This window comes from Elephas maximus, chromosome 11 (assembly GCF_024166365.1).
Source record: "Elephas maximus indicus isolate mEleMax1 chromosome 11, mEleMax1 primary haplotype, whole genome shotgun sequence".
In the NCBI taxonomy this organism is placed as follows: Eukaryota; Metazoa; Chordata; class Mammalia; order Proboscidea; family Elephantidae; genus Elephas; species Elephas maximus.
Genome location: NC_064829.1, coordinates 116,115,867 through 116,138,966, shown reverse-complemented (window position 1 = coordinate 116,138,966; position 23,100 = coordinate 116,115,867). Strand labels below are relative to the sequence as shown.

Sequence of the window (23,100 nt, the reverse complement as noted above, 5' to 3'; positions counted from 1 at the left end):
AACATTATCAATCAACTTGAACCAATTGTCACTTACAGACCACTCCACCCAACAGCAGCAGAATCATGTCTTCCTCAAGCATCTTCAGCAAGATAGCTCATATTCTGAGCCATAAATAAAACCGCAGCAATTTTGAAGCAGTTGATGTTGTACAAAGTATGTTCTCAGACCATAGCAGACTAAAACTAGAAATCAGAACAGCAAGATACCTGGAAAGTCTCCAAATATTTGGAAATTGAACAACACACTTCTCAATAACCCATGAGTCAAGGAAGAAATCTCATGAGAAATTAAAAAAGGGTGAAAATGAAAATACAACATATCAAAATGAGTGGGGTACAACTAAATCAGTGCTTAGAACAAAATCTGTATCATTCAGTACCATGAATAATTAGAGCTCAAATCAGTTCTATATCTTTGTCTTGAGACGCTGGAGGAAATGGAGCAGATTAAACCCAAAGCCAGTAGAAGAAAAAAAAAAAATGAGACGCTGGAGGAAATGGAGCAGATTAAACCCAAAGCCAGTAGAAGAGTAGAGCAGAATTCAATAAAACAGGAAACAATAGAGAAAACCAGTGAAACCAAAAGCTGGTTCTTTGTAAAAGATCAATAAAATTACTAAAGCTCTAGATAGATTGAACGTGGAAAAAAAGAGAAGACAAAAATCGCTAGTATCAGGAATGAAAGATGGGGCATCTCACTCACCCTACAAATCTTAAAAGAATAATAAGAGAACACTGCAAACAGTTCTATTACCATAAATTTCACAATCTAGACAAAATGGTCGAATTTTTTTGAAAGACACAATCTATTAAAATCCAGTAACAAATAATTAACCTGAATAGTTATATGTTTATTAATAAAATTGAATTTTTGGTTAAGGACATTCTAAAAAAGGAAACTCCAGTCCCAGGATAATTTCACAAGCCAAAATTTCAAAAGGCTCGAGGAAGAAATTATGTCAATTTTACACAGACGCTTCCAGAAAGTAGAAGAGCAGGAACACTTCCCAACTCGTTTCCTGAGGCCTGCCTTACCCTGATACCCAAACCGAAGACATTACAAGAAAAGAAAACACAGGCCAATATTTCCTAGGAACCTAGAAACAAACATCCTCAACAGTATATGGGCGTATTGAATCTAGCAATATATAAAAAGGATAACATATCATAGCCAAGTTTGAAAATCAGTCACTGTAATTGACCATATCTTTAAAAGACTAAAGAATATATGGTCGTCATCTGAATAGATGCAGAAAAAATATCTGGCAAAATTTAACATTCATTCATGAAAATACTGTCAGCAAATTAGGATAAAAGGAAACACTCTTTACTAAAGCGCATGTAGAAAAAACTAGAACTAACGTTGCATGTAATGATGAGCTAGTGAAGGCTTTACCCTTAAGGCTGGCAACAAGACAAGGATGTCCTTTCTTAACCCTAATAGTTGACATCGTACTGAAAGTCCTAGCCAGTGCAGTAAGGCAAGAGAAAGGCATAAAAATTGGAAAGGTCCCCCAAAAATCTGTCAAAAAGCTCCTGGAACTAGTAAGTCTAGCATGGTTTCAGGATAGAAGATTAATATAAGACCAAAAAAACCAAACCCGGTGCCTTTGAGTTCATTCCAACTCACAGCGACCTTATAGGACAGAGTAGAACTGCCCCATAGAGTTTCCAAGGAGTGCCTGGCGGATATGAACTGCTGACCCTTCGGTTAGCAACTGTAGCACTTAACCACTACACCACCAGGGTTTTTAAGTTTAATATACGAAGTCATTATATTTGTATTCCAGCAATGAACAATTAGAATTGGAATAAAAATTTAAATACCATTTTTAGCACCCCAAAATTAAAATACGTAGGTATAAGTCTAACACAGTATTTGCAGGCCCCACATGCTGAAAACTAAAAACTCCTGATGAAAGAAGTAAGTGGAGAAATATATATTTTCACGGATTGGAGGACTCATGTTGTTTCTCCCTGATTTCATCTGCATATTCGATGCAATCTCAATCAAATCCCTATCAGTCTTTTTTTGTACATCTCAAAATCTGACTCTAAAACTTATTATGGAAACGCAAAGAATTAGAACGGACAAAAGAGTTCTAAAATAGAAGAGCTAGAGAACTCATACTACCCAGCTTCAGGATTTACTCTAAAGCTCACTAGTCAAGACAGTGTAATATTTATTGGTCAAAGGATACACACACGGAACGATGGAACACAATAGAGAGCCCAGAAATAGGTCCACACAAATGTAGTCAGCTTTTTTTTTTTTTTGCAAAAGTGAAAACCAGTTCAATGAAGAAAGGATAGTCTTTTAAAATACAAATGGCGCTGAACAATTTGATGTTCATATGCAAAAAATATAAAGCTTAACACACACCTCATACCTTCATGAAAATTAACTCAAAATGGAGCATAGACATAAATATAAAACTTAAAGCTATAAAACTTCCAGAACAAAACGCAGAAGGAAATCTGCATGACCTTATATGAGAAAGAGCATAATCCATAAAAGAAAAAACTAATAAATTTGATTTTATCAAAGTAGGAACTTATGCTCCATAAAAGACACTGTTAAGAGAACGAGAAGACAAGCCCCACACTGGGAGAAAATATCTGTAATGTACATATCTGAGAAATGACTTCAATTAAGAATATATTAAGAAGGCTCAAAATTCAACAAAAAGTGTAATTTTTTAAATGATTTTTATTGTGCTTTAAGTGAAAGTTTACAAATCAAGTCAGTCTCTCACACAAAACTTATATATACCTTGCTACATACTCCCAATTACTCTGAATGAGACAGTCCGCTCTCTCCCTCGACTCTCTCTTTTCGTGTCCATTTTGCCAGCTTCTAACCCCCTCTACCCTCGCTGCCAAAATAGTCTCAAGTGTCCACCTGATCGAAGAAGCTCAGTCCTCACCAGCATCCCTCTCCAACCCATTGTCCAGTCCAATCCATGTCTGAAGAGTTGGCTTTGGGAATGCTTCCTGTCCTAGGCCAACAGAGGGACTAGGGGCCATAACCACTGGGGTCCTTCTAGTCTCAGTCAGACCATTAAGTCTGGTCTTTTTATGAGAATTTGGGGTCTGCATCCCACTGCTTTCCTGCTCCCTCAGGGGTTCTCTGTTGTGTTCCCTGTCAGGGCAGTCATTGGCTATAGCCAGGCACCATCTAGTTCTTCTGGTCTCAGGATGATGTAGTCGCTGGTTCGTGTGGACCTTTCTGTCTCTTGGGCTCCTAATCACCTCGTGTCCTTGGTGTTCTTCATTCTCCTTTGATCCAGGTGGGTTCAGACCAATTGATGCATCTTAGATGGCAGCTTGCTAGCGTTTAAGACCCCAGACGCCACTCTTCAAAGTGGGATGCAGAATGTTTTCTTAATAGATTTTATTATGCCAGTTGACTTAGATGTCCCCTAAAACCATGGTCCCCAAACCCCTGTCCCTGGTACACTGGCCTTCAAAGCATTCAGTTTATTCAGGAAACTTTTTTGCTTTTGGTTAAGTCCACTTGTGCTGCCCTCCCCTATATTATGTGTTGTTTTTCCCTTCACTTAAAGTAGTTCTTATCTATTATCTAATTAGCGAATACCCCTCTCCAACCCCACTCCCTCCCCCATCTCGTAACCCCAAAAGAATGTTTTCTTCTCAGTTTAAACTGTTTCTCAAGTTCTTGTAACAGTGGTCCTATACGATATTTGTCCTTTTCCAACTAATGTCACTCAGCATAATGCCTTCCAGGTTCCTCCATGTTATGAAATATTTCACAGATTCCTCACTGTTCTTTATCAATGCGTAGTATTCCATTGTGTGAATATACCATAATTTACCCATTCATCCGTTGATGGGCACCTTGGTTGCTTCCATCTTTTTGCTATTGTAAACAGTGCTGCAGTAAACGGGGGTGCATATATCTGTTCGTGTGAAGGCTCTTATTTCTCTAGGATATATTCTGAGGAGTGGGATTGCTGGATCATAAAAAAAATACAGTAGTTCTATTTCTAGCTTTTTAAGAAAGCACCAAATCGATTTCCAAAGTGGCTGTACCATTTTACATTCCCACCAGCAGTGTATAAGTGTTCCAGTCTCTCCACGATCTCTCCAGCATTTATTATTTTGTGTTTTTTGGATTAATGCCAGCCTTGTTGGAGTGAGCTGAAATCTCACTGCAGTTTTGATCTACATTTCTCTAATGGCTAATGATCGTGAACATTTCCTCTTGTATCTGTTAGCTACCTGAATGTCTTCTTTACTGAAGTGTCTATTCATATCTTCTGCCCGTTTTTTAATTGGGCTATTTGTCTTTTTGTAGTTGAGTTTTTGCAGTAGCATGTAGATTTTAGAGATCAGGCGCTGATCAGAAATGTCATAGCTAAAACTTTTTTCCCAGTCTGTAGGTAGTCTTTTTACTCTTTTCGTCAAGTCTTTGGAGGAGCGTAGGTGTTTGATTTTTAGGAGCTCCCAGTTATCTAGTTTTTCTTCTGCATTCTTCATAATGTTTTGTATACTGTTTATGCCATGTATTAGGGCTCCTAACGTTATCCCTATTTTTTCTTCCAAGATCTTTATCGTTTTAGATTTTGTATTTAGGTCTTTGATCCATTTTGAGTTAGTGTTTGTGCATGGAGTGAGGTATGGGTATTGTTTCATTTTTTTGCAAATGGATATCCAGTTATGCCAGGACCGTTTGTTAGAAACACTGTCTTTTCCCCATTTAACTGTTTTGGGGCCTTTGTCAAATATCAGCTGCTCATATGTGGATGGATGTATGTCTGGATTCTCAATTCTGTTCCATTGGTCCATGTATCTGTTGTTGTACCAGTACCAGGCTATTTTGACTACTGTGGTGGTATAATTGGTTCTAAAATCAGGTAAAGTAAGGCCTCCCACTTTGTTCTTCTTTTTCAGTAATGCCTTATTTATCCAGGGCCTCTTTCCCTTCCATATGACGTTGGTAATTTGTTTCTCCATCTCCTTAAAGAATGTTGGGATTTGGAGCAGAATTGCATTAAATGTATAGGTCGCTTTTGGTAGAATAGACATTTTTATAACGTTAAGTCTTCCTATCCATGAACAAGGTATGTTCTTCCACTTACGTAAGTCTCTTTTGGTTTCTTGCAGAAGTGTACTGTAGTTTTCTTTGTATAAGTCTTTTACGTCCCTGGTAAGATTTATTCCTAAGTATTCTATCTTCTTGGGGGCTACTGTAAATGGCATTGATGTGGTGATTTCCTCTTCAATGTTCTTTTTTTTGTATAGAGGAATCCAACTGATTTTTGTATGTTTATCTTGTATCCCAATATTCTGCTGAACTGTTCAATTGGTTTCAGTAGTTTTCTTGAGGATTCCTTAGGGTTTTCTGTGTATACGATCAAGTCCTCTGCAAATAGAGGTACTTTTACTTCCTCCTTGCCAATCTGGATGCCCTTTATTTCTTTATCTAGCCTAATTGCTCTGGCTAGGACCATCAACACGATGTTGAATAAGAGCAGTGATAAAGGGCATCCTTGTCTGGTTCCCGATCTCAGTGGGAATGTTTTCAGGCTCTCTCCATTTAGGGTGATGTTGGCTGTTGGCTATGTATAAATGCCCTTTATTATGTTGAGGAATTTTCCTTCTATTCCTATTTTGCTGAGAGTTTTTATCATGAATGGGTGTTGAACTTTGTCAAATGCGTTTTCTGCATCAATTGATAAAATCATGTGATTCTTGTCTTTTGTTTTATTTATGTGGTGGATTACATTAATTGTTTTTCTAATGTTGAACCATCCCTGCATACCTGGTATGAATCCCACTTGGTCGTGGTGAATTATTTTTTTGATATGTTGTTGAATTTTATCGGCTAGAATTTTGTTGAGGATTTTTGCATCTACATTGATGAGGGATATAGGTCTGTAATTTTCTTTTCTTGTGGTGTCTTTACCTGGTTTTGGTATCAGGGATATGGTGGCTTCATAGAATGTGTTTGGTAGTATTCCGTCCTTTTCTATGCTCTCAAATACCTTTAGTAGTAGTGGCGTTAACTCTATTCTGAAAATTTGGTAAGAACTCTGCAGTGAAGCCGTCTGGACCAGGGCTTTTTTTTGTTGGGAGTTTTTTGATTACCTTTTCAGTCTCTTCTTTTGTTATGGGTCTATTAAGTTGTTCTACCTGTGTTTGTGTTAGTTTAGGTAGGTAGTGTGTTTCTAGGAACACATCCATTTCTTCTAGGTTTTCAAATTCGTTGGAGTATAATTTTTCATAGTAATCTGATATAATTCTTTTAATTTCAGTTGTGTCTGTTGTAATATTGCCCATCTCATTTCCTATTCGGGTTATTTGCTTCCTCTCCTGTTTTTCTTTTGTCAGTTTGGCCAGTGGTTTATCAATTTTTTAACTTTTTCAAAAAACCAGGTTTGGTCTTAATTCTTTCAGTTTTTCTGTTTTCTATTCCATTTAGTTCAGCTCTAATTTTTATTATTTGTTTTCTTCTGGTGCCTGTGGGTTTCTTTTGTTGCTCTCTTTCTATTTGTTCAAGTTGTAGGGATAATTCTTTGATTTTGGCCCTTTCTTCTTTTTGGATGTGTGCATTTATTGATATAAATTGACTTCTGAGCACCACTTTTGCTGTGTCCCAAAGGTTCTCATAGAAAGTGTTTTCATTCTCATTGGATTCTATGGATTTCTTTATTCCATCCTTAATGTCTTCTATAATCCAGCCTTTTTTGAGTAGGGTATTGTTCAGTTTCCAAGTGTTTGATTTTTTTCCCCTGCTTTTTCTGTTATTGATTTCCACTTTTACGGACTTATGATCAGAGAAGATGCTTTGTAATATTTCAGTGTTTTGGATTCTGCTAAGGCTTGCTTTATGACCTAACCTGTGGTCTGTTCGAGAGAATGTTCCATGTGCACTAGAAAAGAAAGTATAGTTGGTTGCTGTTGGATGGAGTGTTCTGTATATGTCTACGAGGTGAAGTTGGTTGATTGTGGCATTTAGATCTTCCGTGTCTTTATTGAGCTTCTTTCTAGATGTCCTGTCCTTCACCTAAAGTGGTGTGTTGAAGTCTACTATTATTGTGGAGCTAAGACAACGTAATTTTTTTTTTATTAACTTTCATTGAGCTTCAAGTGAACGTTTACAAATCAAGTCAGTCTGTCACATATAAGTTTACGTACATCTTACTCCGTACTCCCACTTGCTCTCCCCCTAATGAGTCAGCCCTTCCAGTCTCTCCTTTCGTGACAATTTTGCCAGCTTCCAACTCTCTCTATCCTCCCATCCCCTCTCCAGACAGGAGATGCCAACACACTCTCAAGTGTCCACCTGATATAATTAGCTCACTCTTCATCAGCATCTCTCTTCCACCCACTGTCCAGTCCCTTTCATGTCTGATGAGTTGTCTTCGGGGATGGTTCCTGTCCTGTGCCAACAGAAGGTCTGGGGACCATGGCCGCCGGGATTCCTCTAGTCTCAGTCAGACCATTAAGTATGGTCTTTTTATGAGAATTTGGGGTCTGCATCCCACTGATCTCCTGCTCCCTCAGGGATTCTCTGTTGTGCTCCCTGTCAGGGCAGTCATCGATTGTGGCCGGGCACCAACTAGTTCTTCTGGTCTCAGGATGATGTAAGTCTCTGGTTCATGTGGCCCTTTCTGTCTCTTGGGCTCTTAGTTGTCGTGTGACCTTGGTGTTCTTCATTCTCCTTTGCTCCAGGTGGGTTGAGACCAATTGCTGCATCTTAGATGGCCGCTTGTTAGCATTTAAGACCCCAGACGCCACATTTCAAAGTGGGATGCAGAATGTTTTCATAATAGAATTATTTTGCCAATTGACTTAGAAGTCCCCTTAAACCATGGTCCCCAAACCCCTGCCCTTGCTCCGCTGACCTTTGAAGCGTTCAGTTTATCCCGGAAACTTCTTTGCTTTTGGTCCAGTCCAATTGAGCTGACCTTCCGTATATTGAGTGAAGACAACGTAATTTTAAAAATGATAAAAGATCTGGACACTTCATCAAATAAGTATATTGAAAAGATGCTTGCCATCATTAGTCATAAAGGAAATGCAAATTAAAACCAGAGTGAGATACTAGCAGACGCTTATTACAACGGCTAACCCCCTCAAAAAAAAAAAAAAACAGACATACAAAACTATTAGTTTAGTATTGCTGCCGTAAAAAGTTTTTTTCATAAACTTAGTCGCTTTAAACAACACGCATTTGTTATCTTTGTAAGTCAGAAGCTCAGGACACAGCGTGGTTTTGCTGGTCCTCTGCGTGGATTCTCACAGAGCTGAAATCAAGGTGTCTGGAAGTTCTAGGCTCTTTTAGGTTGTTGGCAGATTTCTTCTCCATTTGTCTGTAGGACCGAGGCCCCCTTTTCCTTGCTGGCTGTCAGGGGTCATTCTCAGCATCTGGAAATTGCCTGCGTTCCCTGGCTCGTGGCCCTCTTCATCTTCAAATCCAGCAATGGCGGGTTGAGTCCCTCTCACACTTTGAAACTCTTTGATTTCCCCTTCTGTCACACCTCTCCTGGCTCTCCTGACTTGAGCATGCTTTTAAGGGCTCATGTGATTAAATTGGTCCCGTCTGTGTAATCCAGGATGAGCTCCCTGTTTTAAGTTTCCGAACATTAATTACACCTGCAAAGTCCCTTCACAGCAGCACACACATTAGCGTTTGATTTGGTTGACTGGGAGACAAGATTCTTGGGGAGATGTCTTTAGAGCTCTGTTTAATACACTGACATTATCAAATGTTGGCGAGGATGCAGAGCGACCATACCGCTCATATATTCTTTTTCACATTCCTGGTGAGACTATGAAACGGTACAGCCACCTTGGAAAAGAGTTTGGTAGTTTCCTGTAAAGTCCAGTATACACTAACCGTATGACTCAGCAATACCAATTCAAAGTATTTACCCAAGTGAATTGAAGACTTATGTTTATGCACAGACCTGTCTGTGAATGTTATAGCTTTATTTTAGAAGGACAACCCAAATACCTTTCAACAGATTGGTGGATAAACTGTGGTGCATCCATATAGTGGATACCACTCAGCAGTAAAAACCTGTGAACTGCTGAGTCATTTCAACCACAAAGATAAATCCTAAATATATTTTCCTAAGTGAAAAAAGCCAGACCCAAAAGCCTACATATTATGTGATTCCATTTAATGACATCCTAGAAAAGGTGAGCTTGTAGGGACAGAAAACAGATGAGTGGTTGCCAGGGATTGGGTGTGAGGGACGCATTGACTACAAAGGAGCGGTACCCTGAAAAGTTTGGGGTGATGGAACTGTTCTGTATGGTGTTGTGGTGATTGATACATGACGTTACATTTGTCAGAACCCACAAACTACAGAAGAAAGAGTGAATTTTACCGTATGCAAACTCGAAAAAATATAACCAGGATGGAGGCGGAACCCAACATGAAATGAAGAATGTGAGAAATGATTCTAACCGTATTACAAGTTGTCGGGACAGCCCCAGCAAGGAAAGACCCTCACTGTGCGTCCTGGCAGATAATCTGAAGAACTGACACATAGCCCTTTCCAGATTCATGAGTTCGGGGAAACTTACTGACAGAGGCAAGCAGCTGCTCTCCAGTGGCAGTCGGCTGGAGTATTTTCCACAACCACCTAGCAAGGGACCCCAGCTTATATACCATTCCAGCTGGGACCAAGGCTCACCGTTTTTCTCCCACATCCTTGGGCAGTCAGTGTTCCCAGGGACTTCACGTCCAGGCCCAGATGTTTTCCTTCTTGTTGCTAAGGCATTCCTCGGCCTTGAGTGCTGGCCCAGCCATGCCACTCCCGGCCTCATACCTTAGCCTGAGTCCATCCCGAATTCATCCCCAGCGTGCTTCAGGGAAGAGCAAAGCTGATTGCATTAGGGAGGGGTTGCATATAGCTGAATGGCATTACCCTACACAAGTGTATGACATAACTTCCCTGACGGTGGTGGGGAAGAAAGGAGCTGACCTGAATAATTTTTTTTTTTTTTAACATTTATGGCATGTTTAATATGTAACATTGCATGCATTATCTAATTTTTTTTTTTTTTAATTTTTATTAAGCTTCAAGTGAACATTTACCATTCCAATCAGTCTGTCACATGTAGGTTTACATACATCTTACTCCCTTCTCCCACTTGCTCTCCCCCTATTGAGTCAGCCCTTACAGTCTCTCGTTTCGTGCCAATTTTACCTTCTTCCCTCTCTCTCTATCTTCCCATCCCCCCTCCAGTCAAGAGTTGCCAACACACTCTCCCGTGTCCACCTGATTTAATTAGCTCACTCTTCATCAGTATCTCTCTCCCCCCCACTGACCAGTCCTTTTCATGCCTGATGATTTGTCTTCGGGGATGGTTCCTGTCCTGTGCCATCAGAAGTTCTGGGGAGCATTGTCTCTGGGATTCCTCTAGTCGCAATCATACCATTAGGTGTGGTCTTTTAATGAGAATTTGGGGTCTGCATCCCATTGGTCTCCTGCTCCCTCAGGAGTTGTCTGTTGTGTTCCCTGACAGGGCAGACATCGATTGTGGCCGGGCACCAACTAGTTCTTCTGGTCTCAGGATATTGTAGGTCTCTGGTTCAAGTGGCCCTTTCTGTCTCTTGGGTTCTTAGTTGTCGTGTGACCTTGGTGTTCTTCCTTTGCCTTTGCTCCCGGTGGGTTGAGACCAATTAATGTATTTTAGATGGCTGCTTGTTGGCATTTAGGACCCCAGGTGCCACAATTCAAAGTGGGATGCAGAGTGTTTTCATAATAGAATTGTTTTGCCCATTGATTTAGAAGTCCTCTCAAACCAAGTTCCCCAGACCCCAGCCCCTGCTTCGCTATCCTTTGAAGCTTTCATTTTATCTCGGAAACCTCTTTACTTTTAATCCTGTCCAATTAGGCTGACCTTCCTTGTTTTGAGTGTTGTCTTTCCCTTCACCCAAAGCAGTTCCCATCTACAGATTGATCAATAAAAAGCCCTCTCCCTCCCTCCCCCCTTTGTAACCACAAAAGTATGTGTTTTTTTCCGTTTTTTCTGTTTCTCAAGATCTTATAATAGTGGTCTTATACAATATTTGTCCTTTTGCAACTGACTCATTTCGCTCAGCATAATGCCTTCCAGATTCGTCCATGTTATGAAATGTTTCAGAGATTCGTCACTGTTCTTTATCGATGCGTAGTATTCCATTGTGTGAATATACCACAATTTATTTACCCATTCGTCCGTTGATGGACATCTTGGTTGCTTCCAGCTTTTTGCTATTGTAAACAGAGCTGCAATAAACATGGGTGTGCATATATCTGTTTGTGTGAAGGGTCTTGTATTTTTAGGGTATATTCCGAGGAGTGGGATTTCTGGGTTGTATGGTAGTTCTATTTCTAACTGTTTAAGATAACGCCAGATGGATTTCCAAAGTGGTTGTACCATTTTACAATCCCACCAGCAGTGTATGACCTGAATAATTTTGCAGACAGTGTTAAGTAGATATTGTAAAGCTAAAGATAAAAAGAACCATACTAAACACTAGGTGGTAAATTTTTTTCTCACAGGTGGATGAGTTAGGAATTCTGGCACTACTTATTTGTATACCAGGATTGAAGTAATATGTTATAGATATATAATATCTATTGGAGAAAAAAATTACAGAAAAGCAAGGAAGAAATACTAGGATGAACCCTGTGGTTCTGGACTGGAGTTGGAGATAACAGTTTGAACTCACGTAGATTAAAAAATATAGCTCCATGCTTTCACTTGGGAGGATGTGCCTTCATTTCAGAGGAACACGAGCTTGCTTGGAGACACGGTGAGTGGAGGAAGGAACGGGATGAGGAGAAGGAAATAAAAAGGCATTGCAGTAAAGGGCTTAAGGGATCAACAACCACATCTGAGGAAACTCAGTTGTCTCCCCTCAGACATGCGAAGTTCACCCCACCTTCTTACTTCTTCCCCTAGGGTATTCTGAATTTTGAGTCCTGAACCATGTACCACCAAACTTGGTGTTTTACTTCGAATTATTAGTTTTTGGCTGAATCTAATAGTGGCTTAAAATACAGTCATGTATCACTTAATAAGAGGACTGGAGGAAGATTCCAGACTGTTTGAAGTGGCTCCTTTCTGTCATGAAACTGAGGTTCTTTCTCTCTTTTGGTGGCCGACTTTCACTGATCACTTTTTGTTTTAATGCTTGTCACCTCAGAGCTATAAAGCTGGTTGCCACATATCCAGCCATCAAATGCATGTCCATGTCAAGAAGAAGGGGTTGAGCTTTATTCTAATGCCTATCCTTTAAAAAAAAAAAAAAGGAAAACAAATGTTTTCATAACCTCTCCCCTCAGTAGATACCTTCTTAACTCCTATTGGCCAATACTGTGTCACATGGTAGCTCTTGGCTGCGAGGAATTCTGGGAAGTGAGTAACTGGCAAAGAGGAATAGAATCATCCTCATTGACCTAGGTTAATGATGGTTCCTCCCTTGGGAGAAGGCACATTGCCACTGCGATATAATTGGGGCTTAATTCTCAAGGAGTAAGGTGGGAGGATGGCTATATTTAGACAGTAACAATGTCTGTGGCTTCAGACCTCTAGGAATATGCTGGTTCTGCATCCTTATCAAGGTGTTCAGTTTCCTTACAGAATTTCACAGTCCTGGTGCAGGGGAGCTGCTTAGAGACTATCTTAGTCTGTGGTCATTTTAGCGGTGGGTTAGAATGGTTCTAAGAAAGTGGGATTCCCAGGGTCACAGTGTTTATCAGTGGCCGAGGGGGGCTAGAAGGCAATTCTTGTTCCCAGGTCACTGTGGGGTTTATAATAACAATAAAAACTGTGTTCTAATCCATTTCTCCCTATTCCTATTTCCTGTTCCCAGAGGGAACCACTTTGAACTCTTAACTGTGACTGCTTGTGCTTATTTTCATTTTTCTAATTCACGTGCTTATCCTGTTCTTATTTGATACTTCTCAGCTGTAGTTTTTTTTTTAATACAGAAAATAAGAATTTAAGTTTTTCTGCCACCAGTAATTCTGACACATACCACTCATGTACACAAACTTCTCATTCCTCCCTCGAAATACAGTGACATCACCATTTTTGTTAAATTCCCGTTTAATGGGTACTTAATTATTTTTTCTTTAAACGTCTCAATACACTAAAATGCTTCAGCTGTTTTGTCAGTTTCCTGATGGGATGTATCCTTTCTTGAAGCTGTAGGTCTTCCTGCTCCACTGTGAGCTGTTCATTTCTGATACAGAGCTGCGGACGCCTTGATAGGGCACTCAGTCACGGACTCCTATTTCTGTCCTCCTGACATCTAAGCTCTGCATGGTCATATCAGTCCTTCTTATATCTCTCAGCACCTCTGTGTTGTGAGTGCCGGAGAAAGGTGAGGCAGTCTGCTTCCGTGAAGGTTTATAGCCTTGGCAACCCTATGGCGCAGTTCTGCTCTGTCCTATAGGGTTGCTGTGAGTCGGAATCGACTCGATGGCAATGGGTTTGTTTGGTTTGGTTTTTGGTTGTGAATATTTCTGGCCTTTCTGATGAACCCAGGTGGCTTTCACTGCAGAACGGCATTTAATCTACCTTGGGGTGGAGACTTCAGAAACCACAGAGCAAGCCTGGCCTAACAGTTTTGATTGTTTTCCTAGGCCTGCCTTCTCAGATCCTGCCTCTGTCCAGAAAGAAGAGGAAATGACTGAGCCACAGGTAAATTTTAATTATGCTCCCTGTCTTACTCTACAGTACAGTTTAAGGGGATTGCAGTAATTCATGCAGTAAATTGGAAAATCTGTATAGATAAAACATATTTTCAGTGGAAATAACAGTTTCTGGAAAAGGGTTTCAGAGAAGAGTTAAAATATGGTTATGCAGAAATGCATTCATTCAGAGAGATTAAAGTTGAGCTTCAAATTTGAATTTTATTATTATAGATAAAGCAAAGCAAATCAGAAATTCATTATATTATGGAATTTGCAGTGTCCATAAAGATAAAAATAAATATTTCTTAGCAGAATAAACCTTTCATTGGCACTTATCACTGTTGCTAGGTGCTGTTAGGTCTGACTCATGGCGACCCTATGTATAACAGAATGAAATGTTGCTTGGCCCTGTGCCATCCCTACAAGTAGGTATGCTTGAGCCCATTGTTGCTGCCACTGGTTCAATCCATCTCATTGAGGGTCTCCCTCTTTTTTGCCTACGGTCTACTTTACCAAGCATGATGTCCTTCTCCAGGGACTGATCTCTCCTGATACCATGGCCAAAGTATGTGAGACGTAGCTGCCACCCTTGCTTCTGAGGAGCATTCTCGTTGTACTTCTTCTAAGACAGATTTGTTTGTTTTTGAATTTTGCTGGTGTTTGAAATATGGGTGGCACAGCTTCGAGCATCACAGCAACACACAAGCCACCGCAGTATGACAAACTGACAGGTGGTGGCCTTGGCACCTAGGTCAATGAAAATATTGGACTGTGACTTCCTGTAGTTGATAAATTCAGATTTTTGGATGGTCTGTTTTGATCAAGGATTTTATTCATTTCCTGTGGCTGCCATAACAAATTACCACAAACTGGGTAGCTTCAAATTAATGACAGAAATGTATTCTCTCACAGTTCTGGAGGCCATAAGTCCGAAATCAAGGTGCCATCACAGCCACGCTCTCTCTGAAGGCTCTAGAGGAGAGTCTGTTCATACCTCTCTCTGAGCACCTGGTGTTGCCAGCAGGCTTTGGTGGTCCTTGATATGTAGATGCATCGCTCCAGGCTCTGCTGTGTCGTCACATGCACACTCCCCACGTCTGTGTGTCTTCTCCTCCTACACGGACACCAGTCCCGTTGGATCAGGCTCATCCTAATGACCTCACCTTAACTTGATCATATCTTCAAAGACCCTGTTTCCAAACAAGGTCACTTTCACAGGTACCAGGGCTTAGGACTTCATATCTTTTGTGGGGGGACACAATTCAACTCATAACACGGCTGAAATGAAGGTTATACGTCAAATAGCCCAATGTTGGGAAGAATGCAAATGAACAGAAAAAGGGATAAACTTATATAGTGGAATGCTACACAGCAATAAACAAAATGATACAAATTAATGTGGTAAGCACCAACACAGATAAATTTTGTAGACATGGAGTGAGAGAAGCCAGACACAGAACAGCACATACCATTTGAGTTCATTTATATAAAATTGAAGAACTGGCAAAACTAATTTATTATCATAGAAGTGGGAGGAGTGGTTACCTGAGGGGAAATTTACTGGGAAAGGGGCATAATGGAATTTTCTGGAGTGCTGAAAATGTTCTGTTTTGACCTGAGTAGTGGGTACAGGGAGCCCTGGTGGCACAGTGATTAAGAGCTCAGATGCTAACCAAAAAGTCGGCAGTTTGAATCTACCAGCTGCAACCTGGAAACCCTATGGGGCAGTTCTACCCTGTCCTGTAGGGTCATTATGACTCGGAATTGACTTGACGGCAATGGGTTTGGTTTGGTTTTTTTTAAGGTTACAGAGATATATAAATGTATAAAAATTTTATCAGGTTGTACACTTAATATTAGTGCATTTTGCGCCATTGTTCTATACATGTCATACCTAAGCTTAAAAAAAAAAGGAAACTATAATATCTGAAGAAATAGATGGGATATGTGTCTTTCAAATGACCTTTTGAAATTATCTTTTTCAGTGGGCATTTGCTATAGACAGAGCCACAGTCTAAAAAATCAGTGGTCTGTTTTCTTTGTTGACTGTTCTATCTACAGTCTCTAGAACAGCTGCCATACGTGCCGTTCTGTGAATCTTTGTGCTTTTAATGAATTGAATTTATAGTTCCTAATTTCTTCTGCCTCCTCTTCCAGGATAATTCCTTTTCTTAGAACTTAATTCTTTTTCTTTGTAACTCCTTTGGTATCTTTGTCTTTCAGATTTACCCTGTTTATCCTATATCGAACATATCTCTCACTTCACTGCTTTTTTACTCTCAGCTCAAAGCTTCGTTTAGGTTTTTTTTTTCAGTTGTACTTTAGATGAAGGCTTACAGAGCAGACTAGTTTCACATTAAACAACGTACTTATTGTTTTGTGACATTGGTTGCCAACCCCATGACATGTCAACACTTTCCCTTCTCGACCTTGGATTCCCCATTACCAGCCTTCCTGTCCTCTCTTGCCTTCTCGTCCTTGCCCCTGGACTGGTGCGCCCATTTAGTCCCATTTTATTTTATGGGCCTGTCTGATCTTTGGCTGAAGGGTGAACCTCAGGAGTGACTTCATTACTGAGCTGTAGGGGTATCCGGGGGCCATACTCTCGGTGGTTTTCCAGTCTCTGTCAGACCAGTAAGTCTAGTCTGGTCTTTTTTTTCTGTGAGTTAGAATTTTGTTCTACATTTTCCTCCAGCTCTGTCCTTTGCTCAGCTTTGTTTGGCCATGATTCCTTATCTGGCAGCTTCTCTATATCTTTAGTTTTATCATCACCCAAACTGAGTTAATTCTCAAAGTGAACACACCTGTGTAAGCAGCAAAAGAACTAGATCAGGAAGTAGAACATTACCCCAGCACCCTAGAAGACTCAGTCTGCATCTTCCCGAGTTACAGCCCTACCCTGGGGGTTAGCACTGTTCAATTTCTGTCACCGTAGATCATTGAAACCTTGGTGACATAGTGGTTAAGAGTTTGGCCGCTAATCTAAAAGTTGACAGTTCCAGTCCACCAGGTGCTCCTTGGAAACTCTGTACAGCAGTTCTACTCTGTCCTGTAGGGACACTATGAGTCGGAATCAGCTCGACAGCAATGGTTTTTTTGGTTTTTTATCGAAGTTTTATATGGATTACTTTATATAATCCTCATAAGGAGTGTGGGAGTTAGGTATTTTTATTGTTTCCTTTTTTTTTTTAATGAATGGGGTAAAAAGCACAGAAAGATTAAGAAACTTGCTCAAAGAGGTAACAGAAGCAGGATTCAGCCAGGCAGTATGACTCTGAAGCCTGTGGTTTTAACTGCTGTCCTACATAGCCTCAACCTCACTTAAATGATAATTGAAATACAAATAAAATGAATTTTATATATATATATATATATATATTTACCATCAGGCTGTCCATTTTGGAAAAGAATCATATCTCAAGTCTGATCACTTGTCAGCATTTCCATGGATCTTGTAACCTAGGCCATATCATCTCAGCGGGAACTACTTCAGTAACTGCCTGTTAGTCTCCCTGCATCCATTCTTGGCCGTCTGTAGTCCGTTCTCCATAGAGCAACAACACGCATTAAATTCCCTGCTGATGCCAGCCGTCGCAGAGATGCCTCTGGACTGAGTGACATTTTGTTCAGCTGTACGTGGGCTCAGCATGAGTTGGAGCTGACTCGGTGGCAGCTAACAACAACGATCACAGGTAGATGTTATTACCCGTTTTACAGATGAGGAAAAAGAAGCAAGTGAAAGGTGCCGTCTAAGTCTCAAACCCCAGGAAGGAAGGAGTTTTTTGAATACTTAGAAGATCGCATGTATTTTATATCATTAAAATGCAAGCAAAACAAAAACAGCATCAAGGATGTAATAATGCAAAAATGTTAGACTCAAGCCCTGTATGTCACTTTTTTTGAAAGAGAAAGAATTAGCTTTCACGTATGTGTTATGGATAGGAAAGAAAAATGAAACATTAAGATATTTAAAAAAAATTCTAAGCTTAAAACCATCTAGTGGCTTCCTTTTACACTTGGCATGTCATTTCCAAAACCCTTCATGATATGCCTTCTGCCTGTGTCTTCACCATAATCTTGTACTACACTCTTTCATTCACTGTGTTTCAGCTACACTAGCTTTTTTTCTTGAATTGGAACAGACCAAGTTTATCTCTTTCTTGGAAATTTTGAATATGCTATTAAATGTTCTACCCTACATATTTATATGATGGCTTCTTCTCAACATTCAGGTCTCAGCTGAGGTCCATCCTCCTTGTCTTAGTCATCTAGTGCTGCGGAAACAGACGTACCGCAGGTGGATGGCTTTAACACAGTCTCCTAGGCTAGAAGTCCAAATTCAGGGCCTCAGCTCTGGGGGAAGGCTTATCTCTGTCGGCTCTGGAGGAAGGTCCTTGTCGTCAGTCTCCCCCTGGACTAGGAGCTTCTTCACTAGGAACGCTGTGTTCAGAGGATGCGCTGTGCTCCCGGCGCTGCCTTCTTGGTGGTATGAGGTCCCCCTTCTCTGCTGGCTTCCTTTTCCTTTTATCTCTTTTAAGATAAAAGGTGGTGCAGGCCACACCCCATGGGAACTCACTTTACATTAGATCAGGGACGTGAGCTGAGCACGGGTGTTACATCCCACCCTAATTCTCTATAACATAAAATTACAATCACAAAATGGAGGACAACTACACAATACTGGAATCATGGCCTAACCAAGTTAACACATATATTTGGGGGACACAGTTCAATCCATGACACTCCTCTGAGTCTTCTTTGATTCAAAGTAGAGCTTCTCAGTTTCTCTCTTACCCCTTACCTTATTGTGTTTTCTTAGTAGCATTTATCACTGTCTTATCTTGCTTATTCAGTTCTTTATGTTTTCATTTCTGTTTCCCCCCACCCAAGCAGAATGTGAGCTCCAAGAGGACCAGAACTTTGTCTTACTTACTGCTGCATTCATAGGGTCTAAACGAGTGCTGGGAACATTCTAGTTACTTAGTAACTTCTTGTTGAATAATTAAAAAAAAAAAAAAGCCCATAACTTAAGGTCTCAGATTAAGAATTATTTTCTCACAATTTTCAGTGGCAATTAATATTCATAATGAAAAACTTTAAGTACCACAAAACCCTAAAATAGCCTCTGAGCTATCAAAAAAAAAAAATTACTTAATTTAATCCTTAATGTTTCACTATTTTAACATGTAGTAGAAATAGAAGAGTTGAGATTTAGGAGGTGTTGCTAAGACAGAATAAAAAACTCTTACTTACTGTACCTCGGTGTTGCAGAAGAGGTAGGAATCAAAACTTGCTACAGTTCCATTTTTGGAAAAAAGACGGTTGGTTTTGCCTTTAACCCACACAGCAGAAATTGCTAGATATCATATTAATTGTCACAGACTAATATGGAACGGGTGATATTTCCTGGAAATAGTCGGTTACAACAGACAAACTACAAGCTGGATTTTAGTCAGTAAATAAATGTATGATAGTTGGAAAATCAAAAATTTCTGTTAGAGAAAACTATATTTAAATTTTTCACTTTATCCAAGAATCTCCTTTAAAAAATCTCCTCATTTTCCTGGCTGTTCCCTTTTCTGTTGAGAATGTTAAATGTTACCAGGCAATTGCGGAGACTATCTATTCCCACATACTCATTTAGGTGGGAAGCAAAAAATGACAAACCTGTGAAGTATGTCGTTCGTACTGGGTATTGGGTATGTACTGCTTATTATTCTTTTCCCTCTCTCACCCTAGTTTTAAAATAAGGAAGGAAGGAAACCCAGAGAGCTTTTAAAATACTGTCTAGGCAGGGCCATATGAAACATTTATAAAAAATAGAAAAAAAATGAAGGATCTATGTCTTAATACTGGATAAGGTAGAATTCAAGACAGTAAACTTTGAAAAGCAAGCAAACGAAAACAACAGTGCTTTAAAGTGGTGAAGGGCACTGTAGATAATAAAGATAAATGGTTAGGAATATTTGTACCAAATAAACTGCAATGACATTCACTATAAGTAACACTGAGAAAAATACGAAGAAACGTGTTAGTAAGAGAGTTTACCTGTTAGCCCGTGACAGATCAAGTGGGCAAAAATGGACAGACCGACCCGTAATAATGTTCTAGCGCTAACTGATTAGCAGGAGTCCCTGGGTGGTGCAGACAGTTGAAGTGCAGGTTGGAGGTTCAAGTCTACCCAGAGATGCCTCAAAAGAAGGGCCTGGTGATCTCCTTCCAAAAAATCCGCCACTGGAAACCCTGTGACAGTTCTGCCCTGACACTCACGGGGTCCTCAGAGTTGGAATTGATTTGATGGCCACTGTTAATTGGTGGACATAGCGTACACCCTTATTTAGGATGGAATAAGCTAAAAAAGCTGACCGTGACAAAGTTCAATAAATTTCAAAAGCTGGAGACTATACATGTGATGTTTTCACAACACAGTTAAAAAAGAAGTTAATACTAAATGATTAAAAAAGACAATCTCTTCCACATGGAAATTTTTAAACTATTATAAGAATTTGGATTGAAAAGGAAATAAAAATTCATATTACAGAATATCTAAAAATATTATTAAGTGAATATTATATTATCAGAAACTAAGGGACGCAAAGCAGTGCACAGAACAAAGCCCGTAGACAAATATTAAACGTTAAAAGACAAAGTAAAAGAACAAACATCCAGCTCCAGAAATTAGAAAGAAAATGAGAGAATAAACCTGGGGAGAGCAGAAGGAAGGAATTGGTGAGAACCAAATTGTGAGTGAGTGAGTTAGAATACAGGACGTGGTAAAGGTGATAAAGAGCTGCTGCTTCCTCTTCTCTCTCTGTGACTCTCTCGCTCCCCCTTCCCTCAGGTCCTTCCGTCCTTACCTTAAAAGCTAAGGTGAGAAAGGGAGCTACATACCGGATACCCGGGACTCACATATTTTAATGTTGTGTAATTTTTTGCTTCAGAATTTTTTCAATAAAATAATTAGAATATTATCCCCTATTCTCAGAGGCAGTCACTGTCATGACTGTATCAGTAGAGTATGTTTTTAATAATTTTATCACAAATTTGTATACTTAAGCGTTACATAGTGTTACTCTGTCATAGATTTTTATATAACTGGAAACATAATACACTTAGAGTTCCCTGCAGCTCACTTTTTCACTCCACATTGTGCTTCCCAGACCTATTCATGTTAATATATAAATCTAGGGATTTTTCTCATTTTTCTCTTCATGTGTCAGTATCACTCTACCTTAACTACTGTATCTTTATGATAAATCTTGTTATCTTGATAGTGCAGATCCCCCATCTTTGTTCTTCAGCATTGCCTTAGATCTTTGGGGCTCTTTGTATTTTCTTAAAAATTTTAGAGTTAGTCCATTTCCACAGTTAAAACTGCTGAGGTTTTGATTTGGATTGCATCGAACCTGTAATTTTTTTGTTTACAATGTCAAGTCTTAGTCACACATGTTTTGTTAGATTTACTCCTAGATATTTGATACTTTTCTCACGCCGTTGTAAATGGTATGTTTTCATCGGAACAAGTGGAACTCTTAATCTTTTTCATATTGACTTCGAATTCAAAGGCCTTGCTAAACTCAATTTATGAATTCTAGTAGTTTGCGTATAGATTCTTTTGGGATTTCCATATATGTAAACATGTCATCTGCAATAAAGACAGTTTTCTTTCTCCACTGTGAATCCTTTATGCCCCTCTGTTTTATTGTTGCATTTCAGTCGTCAAGCGTGCGGTATAAAGTTGAGTAGATGTGGTGCTGGAAGTCACCTTTGTCTCATTCTCGGCCTTAGGGATTACACTTTCAGTGATTTACCATTAAACTCGACGGCAGTGGGGTTTTTTTTTTTTTTTTTTTTGGTGATGTGGGCTGTAACTTTTTTTGTGAATACTCTTCCAGATGAAGGGAATTCCCTTTTATTCCCTGCCTGCTGAGAGTGTTTGACATGAGTTGGTGTTAAATTTTAGAAAAAAATGAGAAAATCATTTGATCAGATATCTATGATCTGATCAAATGATTTTCTCATTTTTTTCTATTAATATGGTGAATTAACAGTGATCAGTTTGTTTTGTTTTTAGTTTTACTTTTGGTGAAAATATACCAAGCAAAATCTGCTCCCATTCTACAGTTGCCAGACATAATGATTGGTGACGTTGGTTAATTTCTTCACATTGTGTCAACATTCTTGTTATTTCTGCTCTAGTTATTTCACTTCCATTTACTTAATCCCCCTGCCCCCCCCCCCCCCACCCCCAGCCTTTCCATCTGTGCTTTAAAATAGCTGTTGACCCTTTGGTCTTACACAGATAGTCTTTTTTAAAATAATGCAATACTCAAGGGTGATGATCTTTATGCTTTGGGTTGAACTGTTACTTGGTTTAAAGGTGACTTGAGGGGATCGTTTCAGTTCAGGTTTTGAAGAGCAACTCAGGGCCATAGTCTTGGGAACTTCTCCACACTTAGTAGTTTAGTAAATGGATTCTTAAAGAATTTGAAGTTCTGGTCCACATTTTTCTTCCTTTTTATCAGGATTCAGCTATTCTGTTCCTGGTCAGAACATTCAGTAGAGGTAGCTGGGCACCATCTAGTTATTCTGGTCTCAAGGTGGAGGAAGCAGTGGTTCATGTAGCCAGTTCTATATTCCAATTCCTTCTCTGGTTCTTGGATTTCCTTATTTCTCTTTTGTGCCAAATGAATAAATACCAATATTTGTATTTTAGATGGCCATTCGCAAGCTCTTTAGACCCAAGAAGCTACTCACCATACTGGGAGGTTGAACATAAATTTTAAGAACATTATACCAACCGACTGGATTATCCCAGGAAACAATAGCCCTGAGCGCCCTGTCCTAGGCTGGGTTCTCTAGAGAGAGAGAGAGAGATTTATCTCAAGGAAATGGCTCACACAGTTGTAGAGGCTGGCAAGTCCCAAATCCATAGGTCAGATGTCAGGTGTCTCCAGACTCAAGTGGCTGCAGGAGCTGGCCAACCCAAAATTGGGAGGTCAAGCAGAAGGCTGCTGGCTCACAGGGTTGTGGGAGCTGGCGAATCCCAAGATCTGCAGGTCAGGCGGCAGGCTGCTGGCTCATATCCCAAGAACTAGAGGTCAGAGGATGATGCATTCAATGCAGGATCCAGAGAGAACTTTGCCACAACACCCATATATATTGGACGCAGACTATAATCCCAAGGAAACTGATTGGCCTTTCAACTGATTGGCTGCTTACATCAGATCACAAAATGGAGGATTATTACATAATATCTGCCAATCCACTGAGAATCACAGCCTAGCCAGTTTGAAACATAACCTTAACCATCATACCGCAAAACCAGAGAACTAATCTTAGGAGGTGACTGGTATGTCTAATTAGTATCAGCATCTGTAACCTCCCACTTTTTGGTTGTTATCAATTCACAACCGTACACAACCTAG

The 23,100-nt window shown here is 39.8% G+C and overlaps 1 protein-coding gene across 1 annotated transcript in view; it reads left to right on the top strand.

Moving 5' to 3' along the window:
- The window catches only part of ZNF569 (zinc finger protein 569), a 77,928-nt gene that overhangs the window by 14,898 nt on the left and 39,930 nt on the right, over positions 1 to 23,100 (top strand). Inside the window, exon 3 of the mRNA XM_049902173.1 lies at positions 13,622 to 13,679. Within this exon, the coding sequence (XP_049758130.1) occupies positions 13,665 to 13,679 (15 nt within the window). The 5' untranslated portion in view covers positions 13,622 to 13,664. The remainder of the gene's footprint in view (positions 1 to 13,621; positions 13,680 to 23,100) is intronic.